This window comes from Anser cygnoides, chromosome W, assembly GCF_040182565.1.
Source record: "Anser cygnoides isolate HZ-2024a breed goose chromosome W, Taihu_goose_T2T_genome, whole genome shotgun sequence".
Taxonomy (NCBI): domain Eukaryota; kingdom Metazoa; phylum Chordata; class Aves; order Anseriformes; family Anatidae; genus Anser; species Anser cygnoides.
Window position 1 is genome coordinate 16,965,692 of NC_089911.1, and position 15,999 is coordinate 16,981,690.

General features: G+C 51.8%; 1 protein-coding gene across 3 annotated transcripts; it reads right to left on the minus strand.

Annotated features, from left to right (window-relative positions):
* Nucleotides 1-9: 9 nt before the first annotated feature.
* Nucleotides 10-12,784, minus strand: LOC136788785 (uncharacterized). Of its 3 annotated transcripts, none has more exons than XM_066987469.1 (4): nucleotides 12,612-12,784; nucleotides 2,916-7,007; nucleotides 1,675-1,899; nucleotides 10-235 (listed from the first exon to the last, which is right to left on the minus strand). In XM_066987469.1, exons 2-3 carry the CDS (start codon nucleotides 6,105-6,107, stop codon nucleotides 1,687-1,689), a joined length of 3,405 nt encoding a protein of 1,134 aa, XP_066843570.1. In that variant the 5' UTR covers nucleotides 6,108-7,007; nucleotides 12,612-12,784; the 3' UTR covers nucleotides 10-235; nucleotides 1,675-1,686. The 3 variants fall into 3 exon arrangements, with proteins under 3 accessions (XP_066843570.1, XP_066843571.1, XP_066843569.1); XM_066987470.1 differs by lacking the exon at nucleotides 12,612-12,784 and adding an exon at nucleotides 10,311-10,329; XM_066987468.1 differs by lacking the exon at nucleotides 12,612-12,784 and adding an exon at nucleotides 7,715-9,572 and having other exon boundaries at nucleotides 2,916-7,305.
* Nucleotides 12,785-15,999: the final 3,215 nt, after the last annotated feature.

Below are 15,999 nucleotides of genomic sequence, written 5' to 3' on the forward strand. Positions count from 1 at the left end.
AGGCGGCGATAGAGTCAGGAAACGGCTTTAATAGGGCCCCAAGCCCTCGCTCTATGCTATCGGGTGGGGGGGATTTTGGGGTGGAAAAGGGGGATTTTGGGGTGCGGGGGGGGGGGTTGGGGTGGAAAAGGAAGATTTTGGGGTGCGGGGGGGGGGTGCAGCCCCCTCCCCCCCCCGCACTCCATGTGTTTAATTAGCGTTAATTAGGTCGCGGCGTCCTCGTCCTGGGGGGCTCCTGTGGGAGGTTGGGGGGGGGGGGGGGGGTGAAGACCCCAAAATTTGGGGGGGGTGCCCCCAAAATATCACCCCAAAATCCCCCCCAAATAACATTTGGACACCCCCAAATCCTCCCGAATTCCCCAATTCCCCCCTCAGAAACCCAAATAAACCCCAAAATCCCCCCGGATGCCCCCCCAGACACCCCGAAAACCCCATTTGGGGAACCCCAAATCCCCCCCCCCCCAAAAAAAATACCACCCCAAAATCCCCCAAATCCCCTCAGACACCCCAAAACCCCACCTGGGACACCCGAAATCCCCCAAATTCCCCCAAAACCCCATCTGGGTCACCCCAAATCCCCCAATTCCCCCCCAAAATGCCCCCCCAGACACCCCAAAAACCCTTCTTGGACACCCCTAATCCCCCAAATCCTTCCCCAAACCCCCCAGACACCCCCAAAACCCCATCTGGGGCACCCCAAATCCTCCAAAATCCCCCCAAATCCCATCTGGGACACCCCAAATCCCCCAAATTCCCCCAAAATCCCACCTGGGGCACCCCAAGTCCCCCAAACCCTCCCAGACACCCCAAAATCCAATCTAGGACACCCCAAATCCCCCAATTCCCCCCCAAAATGCCCCCCAGACACCCCAAAAACCCTTCTTGGACACCCCAAATCCCCCCAAAACTCCCCCCAAATCCCCCCAGACACCCCAAAACCCCACCTGGGGCACCCCAAATCCTCCAAAATCCCCCAAAATCCCACCTGGGGCACCCCAAATCCCCCAATTCCCCCCAAAATCCCCCCCTGGACACCCCAAAACCCCATCTGGGACACCCCAAATCCCCCCAAATCCCCCCAGACACCCCAAAAACCCTTCTTGGACACCCCAAATCCCCCCAAAACTCCCCCCAAATCCCCCCAGACACCCCAAAACCCCACCTGGGGCACCCCAAATCCTCCAAAATCCCCCCAAGTCCCACCTGGGGCACCCCAAATCCCCCAAATCCTCCCAGACACCCCAAAATCCAATCTAGGACACCTCAAATCTCCCAAATCCCCCCCAAAATCCCATCTGGGACACCCCAAATCCCGCAATTCCCCCCAAAATCCCCCCAGACACCCCAAAAACCCTTCTTGGACACCCCAAATCCCCCGAATCCTCCCCCAGATCCCCCCAGACACCCCCAAAACCCCATCTGGGGCACCCCAAATCCTCCAAAATCCCCCCAAATCCCACCTGGGGCACCCCAAATCCCCCAAATTCCCCCCAAATCCCATCTGGGGCACCCCAAATCCCCCAAATTCCCCCCCAAAATCCCATCTGGGGCACCCCAAATCCCCCAAATTCCCCCCAAATCCCATCTGGGGCACCCCAAATCCCCCCCCCCAACCCCCTCAAGACCCCAAATTCCCCCCAAATCCCCCCAAATCTTTGGGGTGCGGGGCCTTACCTGCCGGCGCCCCTACTCCTCCCCCTTCCCCTGCTTTTGGGGGGGCCCCTCGGGGTCCTCCGGGACCCCCCCGGGCTCTTGGGGGCCCTCAGGGGTCCCCGGGGGGGTCTCGGGGGGTCCCCGGGGGGTTTCGGGGGGTCCCCGGGGGAGTTTCGGGCCCCAAAAGCAGACGGGAAAAGGGGGGGTCCCGCTGGGGGGACCCCCCCGGTTCCATCGCTGGGGGGGCTGTGGGGGAAAAGGCGGGGGTCAGCACCCCAAATTTTTGGGGGTGGGGACCCCAAATAGGGCCCTAAAAGGGTTTGGGGAGGGGGCACAAAAATTTGTAGTGGGGGAGCCCGAAAATGATTGAAAAAGGGGGGAAAACCCCAAAAGTTATTGGGGGTGGGGGGGGGGTTGAAGGGGGAAGATCCCAAAAATTTCGGTGGGGAGACCCCAAGAACTTAAATTGGGGGACCCCAAAAAAATTAAATTGGGGAGAATTCCCTAAAAAAAAAAATTAAATAGGGAGAATCCCGCCCAAAAAACTTAAATTGGGGGAAATTGCCCCAAAACTTTACATTTGGAGGCCCCAAAAATATTTAAATGGGGAGGATTCCCCTAAAAAAAACTAAATGGGGGGAAATACCCCAAAAATCTTACGTTGGGAGACCCCAAAAATCCTAAATGGGGAGGAAACGCCCCAAAAACCCTCAAATGGGGGGAAATTGCCCCAAAAAATCTTACATTTGGAGACCCCAAAAACCTTAAATAGGGGAAATCCCCCTAAAAAAACTTAAATGGGGGGAAATTGCCCCAAAAATCTTAAACAGGGAGACCCCCAGAAACTTTAAATGGGAGGAAATCCCCCAAAAATTTATGTTGGGAGACCCCACAAAAATCCTAAATGGGGAGGAAACCCCCAAAAAAAACTCAAATGGGGGGAAATCGCCCCAAAAAACTACATTTGGAGACCCCAAAAACCTAAAACGGGGAGGATCCCCCTAAAAAAAACTTAAATGGGGGGAAATACCCCAAAAATCTTACGTTGGGAGACCCCAAAAATCCTAAATGGGGAGGAAACCCCCAAAAAACCTCAAATGGGGGGAAATCGCCCCAAAAAACGATATTTGGAGACCCCAAAAAACCTAAGACGGGGGAAATCCACCCCAAAATGTTAAATAGGGCAAATAATCCCCCCAAATTTTGGGGGGAGACCCCCAAAAAAGGTGATTTCGGGGGCCCAAAAAACCCTTTCCCCTTACCCGCTTCCTGGCGGCCTCGCAGCCTCCGTCCTCGCGGCCTTCCTCCCGGCCTCCTCCTCCTCCTCCTCCGGCCTCCAATTTGGGGTCCCCCCCGCTTCGGGGTCCCCCCCTTACTTCCTCCTCCTCCTCCTCCTCCTCCTCCTCCTCCTCCTCTTCCTCCTCATGCCGGAGGCCGCCGGCCTCCGAATCCGAATCATCCTCCGAGCCTCCGCCCTCGTCCTCCGAGCCTTCATCCTCCTCCTCCTCCTCCTCCTCCTCCTCCTCCTCCTCTTCGTCATTTTTGCCCCCCCCCCCCAAAATTCGGGCCTCCCTCCCCCCACTTTGGGCCTCCCCCCCCCCATTTCGGGCCTCCCCCCCTCCTCCCTTCAGCCTCCCCTCGCCCTTCGGCCTCCGCCCTCCGCCCCAGAGGCCGCCGGCCTCCTCCAGCCTCTCCCGGCAGAGGGGGCAAGAATTTGGGGGGGGCCCCCCCCGGTGGGCCCCCCCTAAAATCGGCCTCCCGCAGCCTTCGCACCGCCGCCGGCCTCCGTGGTGGAGGCCCCGGCGGGGCGGAGGCCGGGGCCGAGCCAAAGCCCGGCGGCAAACGGGGCACTGGCGGCGGGGGGAGGCCGGGGGGAGGCCCGGGGGGAGGCCCGGGGGGAGGCCGGCCTCCGGGTTCTCCGGGGGGCCGCCACCGCCGGGCCCGGGGCGGCGGGTGAGGAGGAGGAGGTGGGCGGAGGCCGGGTGGGGGGTGGAGGTCATCGGGTGGGGGGTGGAGGACGTCGGTTGGGGGTTGGAGGTCATCAGGTGGGGGTTGGAGGTCATCGGTTGGGTAGTAGAGGCCGGTTGGGTGGTGGAGGACGTCGGTTGGGGGGTGGAGGTCATCAGGTGGGTGGTGGAGGTCATCGGTTGGGGGTTGGAGGTCATCAGATGGGGGTTGGAGGTCATCAGTTGGATGGTAGAGGCCGGTTGGGTGGTGGAGGACGTCGGTTGGGGGTTGGAGGTCATGAGATGGGGGGTGGAGGTCATCGGTTGGGGGTTGGAGGTCATCAGATGGGGGTTGGAGGACGTCAGTTGGGGGTTGGAGGTCATCGGTTGGGGGTTGGAGGTCATCAGATGGGGGTTGGAGGTCATCAGTTGGATGGTAGAGGCCGGTTGGGTGGTGGAGGACGTCGGTTGGGGGTTGGAGGTCATGAGATGGGGGGTGGAGGTCATCAGTTGGGGGTTGGAGGACGTCAGTTGGATGGTAGAGTCCGGTTGGGGTTTGGAGATCGTCAGTTGGGGGTTGGAGGTCATCAATTGATGGTTGGAGGACATCAGTTGGGGGTTGGAGGTCATCAGTTGGGTGGTAGAGGCCGGTTGGGTGTTGGAGGACATCAGCTGGGTGGTGGAGGACATCGGTTGGACGTTGGTGGAGGTCAGGTGGGTGGTGGAGGCCATCAGATGGGCGTTGGAGGTCATCGGTTGGGGGTTGGAGGTCATCGGTTGGGTGGCGGAGGCCGGTTGGGGGGTGGAGGTCGTCGGTTGGGGGGTGGAGGACATCGGCTGGGCGTTGGTGGAGGCAGGTTGGGTGGTGGAGGCCATCAGCTGGGGGTTGGAGGACGTCAGTTGGGTGTCGAAGGGCATCAGTCGGGTGGTGGAGGACATCAGCTGGGCATTGGAGGACATCGGTTGGGCGTTGGGGGTCATCAGTTGGGTGGTGGAGGTCATTGGTTGGGTGATGGAGGCCAGTTGGGGGTTGGAGGACGTCGGTTGGGTGGTGGAGGTCATCGGTTGCGCGTTGGAGGTCGGTTGGGTGGTGGAGGACACCATTTGGGCATTGGAGGGCATCATTTGGGCGTTGGGGGTCATCAGTTGGGTGGTGGAGGTCATCGGTTGGGCGTTGGCCAATGGTTGGGTGCTGGTAGAGAGCATTTGGGTGTTGTTGGCCAACGGTTGGGCGTTGTTGGCCATCAGTTGGGCGTTGTTGGCCATCGGTTGGCCACTGTTGGTCATCAGTGGGCAACTGTTGGTCATCAGTTGGCCATCGTTGGTCATCAGTTGGCCACTGTTGGTCATCGCTTGGGTGTTGGAGGACATCGGTTGGGCGTTGGCCATCAGTTGGCCACTGTTGGCCATCGATTGGACGTTGTTGGCCATCAGTTGGGCGTTGTTGGCCATCGGTTGGCCACTGTTGGCCATCGTTGGGCCACTGCTGGTCATCGTTTGGCCACTGTTGGCCATCGTTGGGCCAGTACTAGCCATCAGTTGAGCGTTGGAGGACATCGGTTGGGCGTTGGCCATCCGTTGACCACAGTTGTCCATCGTTGGGCCACTGTTGGCCATCGGTTGACCACTGCTGGCCATGTTTGGGCCGCTGTTGGCCATCGGTTGGCCACTGTTGGTCATCACTTGGGTGTTGGAGGACATCGGTTGGGCGTTGGCCATCGATTGGACCTTGTTGGCCATTGTTGGGCCACTGTTGGCCATCGGTTGACCGCTGTTGGCCATCGTTGGGCCACTGTTGGCCATCGGTTGACCGCTGTTGGCCATCGGTTGGGCGTTGGCCATCAATTGGACCTTGTTGGCCATCGTTGGGCCACTGTTGGCCATCGGTTGACCGCTGTTGGCCATCGTTGGGCCACTGTTGGTCATCATTGGGCCACTGTTGGCCATCGGTTGACCGCTGTTGGCCATCGTTGGGCCACTGTTGGTCATCATTGGGCCACTGTTGGCCATCGGTTGACCACTGTTGGCCATCGGTTGACTGCTGTTGGCCATTGGTTGGGCGTTGGCCATCGATTGAACCTTGTTGGCCATCGTTGGGCCACTGTTGGCCATCGGTTGACCGCTGTTGGCCATGGTTGGGCCACTGTTGGTCATCATTGGGCCACTGTTGGCCATCGGTTGACCGCTGTTGGCCATTGTCGGGCCACTGTTGGCCATCGTTGGGCCACTGTTGGCCATCGTTGGGCCACTGTTGGCCATCGGTTGACCACTATTGATCATCGATTGGGCGTTGGCCATCAATTGGACCTTGTTGGCCATTGTCGGGCCACTGTTGGCCATCGTTGGGCCACTGTTGGCCATTGGTTGACTGCTGTTGGTCATCGTTGGGCCACTGTTGGCCATCGTTGGGCCACTGTTGGCCATCGGTTGACCACTATTGATCATCGATTGGGCGCTGTTGGCCATCGATTGGGTGCTGTTGGCCACCGCTTGGGCGCTGTTGGCCATCAGTTGGGCGCCGCCGGCCACCACGTGCCCACCGTTGGCCACCAGCTGCCCGCCGTTGGCCACCGCCGCCCCTCTCCCACCCTCCGCCGCCTCGCACCCTCCGCGCCACGTGCCGGCGCCGCCCTCCGGCGCCGCGTCGGGAGGCCGAGGGCCGGCGCCGGCTGCCCGCGACCCGTCGGTGGCCACCTGGGGGTTTTTCTCGCGGTGCCGATGCAGGTGGACCTTGAGGTTGCCGCGGGTGGTGAAGCGGTTGCCGCAGACGCCGCAGCCGTAGGGCCGCTCGCCGGTGTGCGACCGCAGGTGGATCTGGCGCGCGCTCTCGCTGCCGAAACCCTTCCCGCACACCCCGCACCCGTGCTGGGGGACCCCCGAATCCCCCCCCGTAAAATTCGGGGGGCGCCCGGGGACGGGGGGCGCCTCCCCCGGCCCCGTCGGGGCGTCGGGCGCCCGCCCGCCGGCAGCCGGCGCGAGGCGGTAGGGGGCGGCGAAGCAAAGGGCGGCGGCGCGTTGGGTTTTGGGGGGGAAAAAGGGGAAAAAGGCTTTGGCCGAGGGGGCGGCGGGGGGTTTTTTGCGGGGGGGGGTGGCTTTTGGGGGGTCCCGGCGCCCCCAAAAGGAGGAGGTGGCGGCAAATCTCCTCGGTCAGCTGCATCTGGCGGAGCTGGCGCTGCCGCAGCACCCGCAGCTCCTCCAGCAGGAGGGGGATGTCGAGGGTTTGGGGCGGAAAAAGGGGGTTCGGGGGCGCGGGGGGGCGGGGAGGGGGCGGCGGCGGCGGCGGGGGCGGGCAGCGGCGGCGGCGGGGGTCCGGTTCCGGGGGCATCGCCGCGGGGGGTCCCGAGGAGGAGGAGGAGGAGGAGGTGGAGGAAGGCTCCTTGGCGGCGGGGCGGCGCGGGGCCGGGGAGGCTGCGGGGGGGGGAAAGAACCAAATTAGTGGTGTTTTACCCCAAAATAGACGCCCCCCACCCCCGGCACGGCACAAGCGCGGCCCGAGGGGGATTTCCCGACCCCGGAGACGCGAAATCGCTGAGCTTGCGCCCCAAAATGCTGAGGGCGTGCCAAAATTGCTGAGATTTTGCCCCAAATCGGCGATGTTTTGCCCCAAATCGGCGATATTTAACCCAAAATCGCTACTTCACACCTAAAATTGCTGATATTGTGACCAAAATTGCTGATGTTTTTCCCCAAAATTTCTGATTCACACCTAAAATTGCTGATATTGTGCCAAAATTATGATATTGTGCCCAAAATTGCTGATATTGTGCCAAAATTGCTGAGATTTTGCCCCAAATCGGCGATATTTTGCCCCAAATCGTTGATGTTTTGCCCAAAATCGCTAATTCACACCTAAAATTGCTGATATTGTGACCAAAATTGCTGATATTTTCCCCAAAATTGCTGATTCACACCTAAAATTGCTGATATTGTGCCAAAATTATGATATTGTGCCCAAAATTGCTGATATTGTGCCAAAATTGCTGAGATTTTCCCCAAATCGGCGATATTTTGCCCCAAATCGTTGATGTTTTGCCCAAAATCGCTAATTCACACCTAAAATTGCTGATATTGTGACCAAAATTGCTGATGTTTTCCCCAAAATTGCTGATTCACACCTAAAATTGCTGATATTGTGACAAAAATTGCTGATATTTTTCCCAAAATTGCTTATTCACACTTAAAATTGCTGATATTGTGCCCAAAATTGCTGAAATTGTGCTCATAATTACTGATATAGTGCCAAAAATTGCTGGTATTGTGCCCCAAATCGCTGATATTGTGCCCAAAATTGCTGAGATTGTGCCCCAAAATGCTGATGTTGGGTCAAAATTGCTGATATTTTGCCCAAAATCATTGATGTTTTGGCCAAAATCGCTAATTCACACCTAAAATTGCTGATATTGTGCCCAAAATTGTTGGTGTTGTGCCTAAAATCGCTGATATTGTGCCCAAAATTGCTGATTCACACTTAAAATTGCTGATATTGTGCCCAAAATTGCTGAGATTGTGCCCCAAAATGCTGAGGTTGTGCCAAAATTGCTGATATTTTGCCCCAAATCGACGATATTTTGCCCCAAATCGTCGATATTTTGCCCCAAATTGGCGATATTTTGCCCAAAATCGCTACTTCACACCTAAAATTGCTGATATTGTGCCCAAAATTGCTGAGATTGTGCCCAAAATTGCTGGTATTGTGCCCAAAATTGCTGATATTGTGCCCCAAAATGCTGATATTGTGCCAAAATTGCTGATATTTTGCCCAAAATCTTTGATATTTTTCCCAAAATCACTTATTCACACCTAAAATTGCTGATATAGTGCCCAAAATTGCTGAGATTGTGCCCAAAACCCTTGATATTTTTCCCAAAATTGCTGATTCACACCTAAAATTGCTGATATTGTGACAAAAAATGCTGAAATTGTGCTCAAAATTGCTGATATTGTGCCAAAAATTGCTGGTATTGTGCCCAAAATCACTGATATCGTGCCCAAAATTGCTGATTCACACTTAAAATTGCTGAAATTGTGCCCAAAATTGCTGATATTGTGCCCAAAATCACTGATATCGTGCCCAAAATTGCTGATTCACACTTAAAATTGCTGAAATTGTGCCCAAAATTGCTGATATTGTGCCCAAAATTGCTGATTCACACTTAAAATTGCTGATATTGTGCCCAAAATTGCTGAGATTGTGCCAAAAATTGCTGATATTTTCCCCAAAATTGCTGATTCACACCTAAAATTGCCGATATTGTGCCCAAAATTGCTGATATTGTGCCCAAATTCTCTGATATTGCACTCCAAAGTGCTGAAATTGTGCCAAAATTGCTGATATTGTGCCCAAAATTGCTGAGATTGTGCCCCAAAATGCTGATGTTGTGCCAAAATTGCTGATATTTTGCCCAAAATCGTTGATATTTTGCCCAAAATCGCTTATTCACACCTAAAATTGCTGATATTGTGACAAAAAAATTGCTGATATTTTTCCCCAAATTGCTGATTCACACTTAAAATTGCTGATATTGTGCCCAAAATCGCTGATATTGTGCCCAAAATTGCTGATTCACACCTAAAATTGCTGATATTGCACCCAAAACTGATGAAATTCCTCCCAAAATTGCTGATCCAGGCCTAAATTTGCTGATATCGCCCCCAAAATTGCGGATTCACACCCAAAATTGCTGAAATTGCACCCAAAATTCCTGCAATTGGACCCAAAATTCCAGAAATTGCACCCAAAACTGCTGATATCGCGCCCAAAATCGCCGATATCGCGCCCAAAATCGCAGGTTTTGCACCCAAAATTCTCCCCCCTAACCCTAAATTATCTTCAAGGATTTCCTACCCCCAAAATCGCCAAAATTACCCCCAAAATCACCCCCATAAACAATCCCCCCCCGAATCCCCCAAATCCCCGTTATTCACCCCAAAATCCTCTCCCCCTCCCCATAAAGATCTCCCCCGAGAGGCCCCAAAATCCTCATTATTCACCCCAAAATCAACTCACATTCCAAATAGTTCCCCCCCCCAAACCCCTAAATCCCCGGTTTTCACCCCAAAATCTCCTCCCCATAAACAATTTCCTAACAGCAAAACCCCCGAAATCCACGTTATTCACCCCAAAATCAACTCCCCTTCCCCATAAATGATTTCCCCCCTAAAAGCCCCCAAAATCAGCGTTATTCACCCCAAAACATTTCCCCCTTCCAAATAAACCATTCCCCTCCTGCAGAACCCCCAAAATCCACATTTTTCCCCTCAAAATCGATCCCCCCCACCCCAGAGGCCCCCAAATCCCCTTTATTCACCCCAAAATCAATTCCCCGTCCCCGTCAACAGTTTATCACTCTGCAAAACCCCCCAAATCCACATTTTTCACCTCAAAATCGATTCCCTTTCAAAATAAATGATTTTTCCCTTCCCCAGCAGCCCCAAAATCCTCCTTATTCACCCCAAAATTGACTCCCCTTCCCCATAAACAATTTTCCCACCCCAGAGGCCCCAAAATCCCCCTTATCCACCCCAAAATCGATTCCCCCTCCCCGTAGCCAATTTCCCCCCCTCAAAGCCCCCAAAATCCCCGTTATTCACCCCAAAATGAATCCCCCCTCCCACTAAACAACCCCCCCCGTGCAAAACTTCCCCAAAATCCCCATTTTTCACCCCAAAACCCAGCCCCGAGCGGGGGCAGGCCCCTCGTCCGTCACCCACCTCCCGGCTCGGCCATGGCACCCCCCCCCCCCCGAAAAGTGACGTCATGATGACGTCACTGACCGGGGGGGGGGGTCCTGAGGGGGGTTTGGGGGAATTTTAGGGGGATTTGGGGCGGATTTTTGGGGCGGATTTTAGGGGATTTGGGCAGGTTCGGGGGGGGGGGGGGCTTAAGGGGTTTTGGGGGGGGGTCCTGGGGAGTTTTTGGGGCAATTTTTAGGGGTTTTGGGGAGTTTTGGGGGGTTTTAGGGGGATTTGGGGGAGTTTTGGGGGCTTTTATGGGAGATCCTGACAGGATTTTGTTATTTTGGGGAGTTTTGGATGGTTTTAAGAGTTTTTTTGGGGGGGTTCTCTGTGGATTTGGGGGAGTTTTGGGGTCTTTTGGGGGAGATCCTGACAGGATTTTGTTATTTTGGGGAGTTTTGGATGGTTTAAAGAGTTTTTTTGGGGGGTTCTGTGTGGATTTGGGGGAGTTTTGGGGTCTTTTGGGGTGGACCCTGACAGGATTTTGTTATTTTGGGGAGTTTTGGATGGTTTTAAGAGTTTTTTTTGGGGGGTTCTGTGTGGATTTGGGGGAGTTTTGGGGTCTTTTGGGGGAGATCCTGACAGGATTTTGTTATTTTGGGGGGTCTTAAGTCTTTTTTAGGGGGTTCTCTGTGGATTTGGGGGAGTTTTGGGGTCTTTTGAGGTGGATCCTGACAGGATTTTGTTATTTTGGGGAGTTTTGGATGGTTTAAAGAGTTTTTTTGGGGGGTTCTGTGTGGATTTGGGGGAGTTTTGGGGTCTTTTGGGGTGGACCCTGACAGGATTTTGTTATTTTGGGGAGTTTTGGATGGTTTTAAGAGTTTTTTTTGGGGGGTTCTGTGTGGATTTGGGGGAGTTTTGGGGTCTTTTGGGGGAGATCCTGACAGGATTTTGTTATTTTGGGGAGTTTTGGATGGTTTTAAGAGTTTTTTTGGGGGGTTCTCTGTGGATTTGGGGGAGTTTTGGGGTCTTTTATGGGAGATCCTGACAGGATTTTGTTATTTTGGGGAGTTTTGGATGGTTTTAAGAGTTTTTTTGGGGGGTTCTCTGTGGATTTGGGGGAGTTTTGGGGTCTTTTGGGGGAGATCCTGACAGGATTTTGTTATTTTGGGGAGTTTTGGATGGTTTTAAGAGGTTTTTTGGAGGGTTCTGTGTGGATTTGGGGGAGTTTTGGGGTCTTTTATGGGAGATCCTGACAGGATTTTGTTATTTTGGGGAGTTTTGGATGGTTTTAAGAGTTTTTTTGGGGGGGTTCTGTGTGGATTTGGGGGAGTTTTGGGGTCTTTTATGGGAGATCCTGACAGGATTTTGTTATTTTGGGGAGTTTTGGATGGTTTTAAGAGTTTTTTTGGGGGGGTTCTCTGTGGATTTGGGGGAGTTTTGGGGTCTTTTGGGGGAGATCCTGACAGGATTTTGTTATTTTGGGGAGTTTTGGATGGTTTAAAGAGTTTTTTTGGGGGGTTCTGTGTGGATTTGGGGGAGTTTTGGGGTCTTTTGGGGTGGACCCTGACAGGATTTTGTTATTTTGGGGAGTTTTGGATGGTTTTAAGAGTTTTTTTTGGGGGGTTCTGTGTGGATTTGGGGGAGTTTTGGGGTCTTTTGGGGGAGATCCTGACAGGATTTTGTTATTTTGGGGGGTCTTAAGTCTTTTTTAGGGGGTTCTCTGTGGATTTGGGGGAGTTTTGGGGTCTTTTGAGGTGGATCCTGACAGGATTTTGTTATTTTGGGGAGTTTTGGATGGTTTAAAGAGTTTTTTTGGGGGGTTCTGTGTGGATTTGGGGGAGTTTTGGGGTCTTTTGGGGTGGACCCTGACAGGATTTTGTTATTTTGAGGGAGTTTAGGGGGGTCTTCAGGGGTTTGGGGGGGTTCTGTGTGGATTTGGGGGAGTTTTGGGGGGTTTTGGGGTGGATCCTGACAGGATTTTCTTATTTTGGGAGAGTTTTGGGGTCTTTTAGGGGAGATCCTGACAGGATTTTGTTATTTTTTGAGGGTTTTGGAGGATCCTGAAGATATTTTGAGGTGTTCCTAAGTTTTTTTGAGGGGGGTGGGGGGTCCCGATGCTTTCTGACCTCACCCCACAACTTTTTTGGGGCATTTTTACCAACTTTTCCCCCACCCCCACACCCCCTCACCCGTTCGGGGTCCCCAACCCCATTTCCCGACCCCACAACACGCGGGGGACCCCGAAGGACCCCCCCCAACCCCTCCACCCCCCAAAAACCCCCCAAAATCCTCTCAAAACCCCCCAAAAAACACCGCCCCCCCCCCCCCACCCACCGTGTCGGAGCGGCTGAGGCCGGCGCTGCTTGCGGCGAGGCATCGGGGGGGGGGGCCACAAGGCCGGGGGGGGGCCACCCCGCTGTCCCCAACCCCGGCCCCTCCGGGACACGCCCCCCCCTTTTTTTTTTTCCCTTAAAATTCCTTTATTTGCCCTTTTTCCCTCAGCTTTTGTCCCTTTTAACCCTTTCCTTCCCTTCTCCTCCCCCCCCCCCCCCGCAGTCCCCAATGGACTCGGCCGCCCCCGGGGCGGTTGCTAAGGGAAACGGCGCCGTTGCTATGGGAACGGCGCCGTCGCTAGGGGAGGACGGCGTTGTTGCTAGGGGGCGGTGCGCTGTTGCTAGGGGGCGGTGCGGCGTTGCTAGGGGCGGTGCGCTGTTGCTAGGGGCGGTGCGCCGTTGCCAGGGGGCGTCGCGTCGTTGCTAGGGGGAGGGACGCGGTTGCTAGGGGTGGGACGCGGTTGCTAGGGGAAACGGCACGCCTCCAGGCCGCGCCCCCTGCGAGTGCGGCGGGGCCAATCAGAGCGCGTTGCTAGGTAGATTAAGGGCTTCGGGATGCCCCCCCTATGCAAACGCTACGGTGGCTCAGAGTGGACAAAAGACCTCGGAGTGCGTTCGCTGCGGGTTGGGCTTGTGTTGCTTCCCAGTATGGCCCAGTATGACCCAGTATGGCCCAGTAAAGCTTCTGCGGCTGCTAATAGGGTAATGTTACCTCCCAGTATAGCCCAGTATGGCCCCAGTAAGCCTCCTGCCGCTGGTTATGGGGTATGGATGCCTCCCAGTATAGCCCAGTATGGCCCAGTATATCCCAGTATGCCCCAGTATGGCCCAGTAAAGCTTCTGCGGCTGGTTATAGGGTAATGTTGCCTCCCAGTATAGCCCAGTATGGCCCCAGTAAGCCTCCTGCCGCTGGTTATGGGGTATGGCTGCCTCCCAGTATAGCCCAGTATGGCCCAGTATATCCCAGTATGGCCCAGTAAAGCTTCTGCGGCTGGTTATAAGGTAATGTTGCCTCCCAGTATAGCCCAGTATGGCCCCAGTAAGCCTCCTGCCGCTGGTTATGGAGTATGGATGCCTCCCAGTATAGCCCAGTATGGCCCAGTATATCCCACTATGCCCCAGCAAGGCTCGTGCAGCTGGTTATGGGGTACAGATGCCTCCCAGTATGGCCCAGTATAGCCCAGCGTGGCCCAGTAAGCCTCCTGCAGCAGTGTAGGGGGTGTTTGCGGTCTCCCAGTATGTCCCCGTATATCCCAGTATGGCCCAGAATATCCCAGTGTGGCCCAGTATATCCCAGTTTGGCCCAGTAAGCCTCCTGCAGTGGGTTATGGGGTACAGATGCTTCCCAGTATGGCCCAGTAAGCCTCCAGCAGCAGAGTAGGGGGTGTTTGGGGTCTCCCAGTATGGCCCAGTATGGCCCAGTATGGCCCAGTATGGCCCAGTACATCCCAGTGTGGCCCAGTAAGCCTCCTGCAGCTGGTTATGGGGTACAGATGCCTCCCAGTATGGCCCAGTACGGCCCAGTAAGCCTCCTGCAGCAGTGTAGGGGGTGTTTGGTGTCCCCCAGTATATCCCAGTACGTCCCAGTATGCCCCAGTAAGCCCACAGCAGCAGGGTATGGGGTGTTTGGGTTCTCTCAGTATGTCCCAGTACGTCCCAGTATGAACCAGTAAGCCTCCTGCAGCAGTGTAGGGGGTGTTTGGTGTCCCCCAGTATGTCCCAGTATGCCCCAGTAAGCCTCCAGCAGCAGGGTATGGGGTGTTTGGGGTCTCCCAGTATGTCCCAGTACGTCCCAGTATGCCCCAGTAAGCCTCTAGCAGCAGGGTATGGGGTGTTTGTGGTCTCCCAGTATGTCCCAGTACGTCCCAGTATGAACCAGTCCACCCCACAACTCCCCTGGGCTTCACTTGCCAGTGGCGCGAAAAAAGAGCCCGAAATGGTCAAATTCCTATTTTTAACCTTATTTTTTTCCCCCTATTTTTAACCTTTATTGTTGTTTACGAGTTTCTCCTCCCCCCCTCGGGGGCCGTGTTTTGGGCTAAAACGGGGTGTTTTTGGTCAAAAGCAGCTGCCCCAGGCAAATGAGGCCTTTTGGGGAAAAAAACAGGCGGTTTGGGTTAAAAACAGCGCTGAAAATCCCGGCTTTGTTTTTCTCCGAATTTTATGTTTTGGTTATTTTCAATGAAATTTTAGATATTTTACCGAATTTGGTAAAATGTTGGGTAGCTAATATAACAGAAATATAAAATAATCGAATAGAATTAATAATATAATTATTAACAGAATTAATAATATAATTATTAATAGAATCATTATTAATAATAATTAATAAATATATAAATAATAATTAATAAATATATAAAAGAATAATTTATAAATGTAAATACAATTTTATTTAAAAATATAAATAAAAAGTAATAAAAATATAATAATAAAGAAGAGCTTTTTCTGTGAAATAAGAGCAAAAACATTTATTTATTAAAATATTAAAAATAATTTTAATAAAAAGTATTTGTAAAATGTAACAAGAAGATGAAATTATTATGAAATTATAAAAAATTATGAAATTATAAAAAATATTTAAAGGTATTTCTGATAATATAATCAAAATTGTTACAAATATAATGTTTTATCCTCCGCTAGGATGATAAAAAAATAATAATTATAATGAAATTAATAATAAAATAATTCGAGCAAAATCAAGAAAACGGCAGCTTTTGGGGTAAAAATTTCTAAGAATTGGTGCATTTCTAATAAAATGAGCAATAAAAAAATGAGCATTTCTAATAAAATGAGCAATAAATAATATATAATAACATAATTAATTCTATTATTTTTAATCAAATTCATTATTTTAATGAATTATATTATTATTTATATTTTATTATTTGATATTATTATTTAAAATAGAATAAATTATAAACATTATATCATAGTATATAATAAATAATTTATAAAATATATATGATAGATACATATTAAATGTATAATGCTAAAAATAAAAATTAATGTAAATATAAATATATTCATATTAATAAATATAAAGATTTATTTATACTAAAAATCATAATAAATAGCACCTACTTCTAATAATAGTGGTCATGTATTTCTAATAAAATAATGATAATATTAATCAAAATCAAGATAATAGCAAAAAGTTCGTGTTTCTTTAAAAAAACAATAAAGAAAAAATGTAGATAATTAAATAAGAAAAAAAATAATAATACAATTAAAAAATCCGTGTTTCCAATAAAATTTTATTTTTTTATTCAAATTTTCAATTTGAATTTCAATTTTCAATTTTCAATTTTCAATTTTCAATTCAATTTTATTTTTTTATTCAAAAATATTTTTCATAAAATAGGAATTCAATAAAATAAGAATTCTAA

Excerpts from the sequence above, each read along its gene's own strand:
- LOC136788785 (XM_066987469.1), bottom strand. The coding sequence starts at position 6,107 with ATGGCCAACAGCGCCCAAGCGGTGGCCAACAGCACCCAATCGATGGCC. Across the intron at positions 1,900-2,915 it reads GCGAGGCCGCCAGGAAGCGG|CCCCCCCAGCGATGGAACCG; the intron begins GTAAGGGGAAAG and ends TTTCCCCCACAG.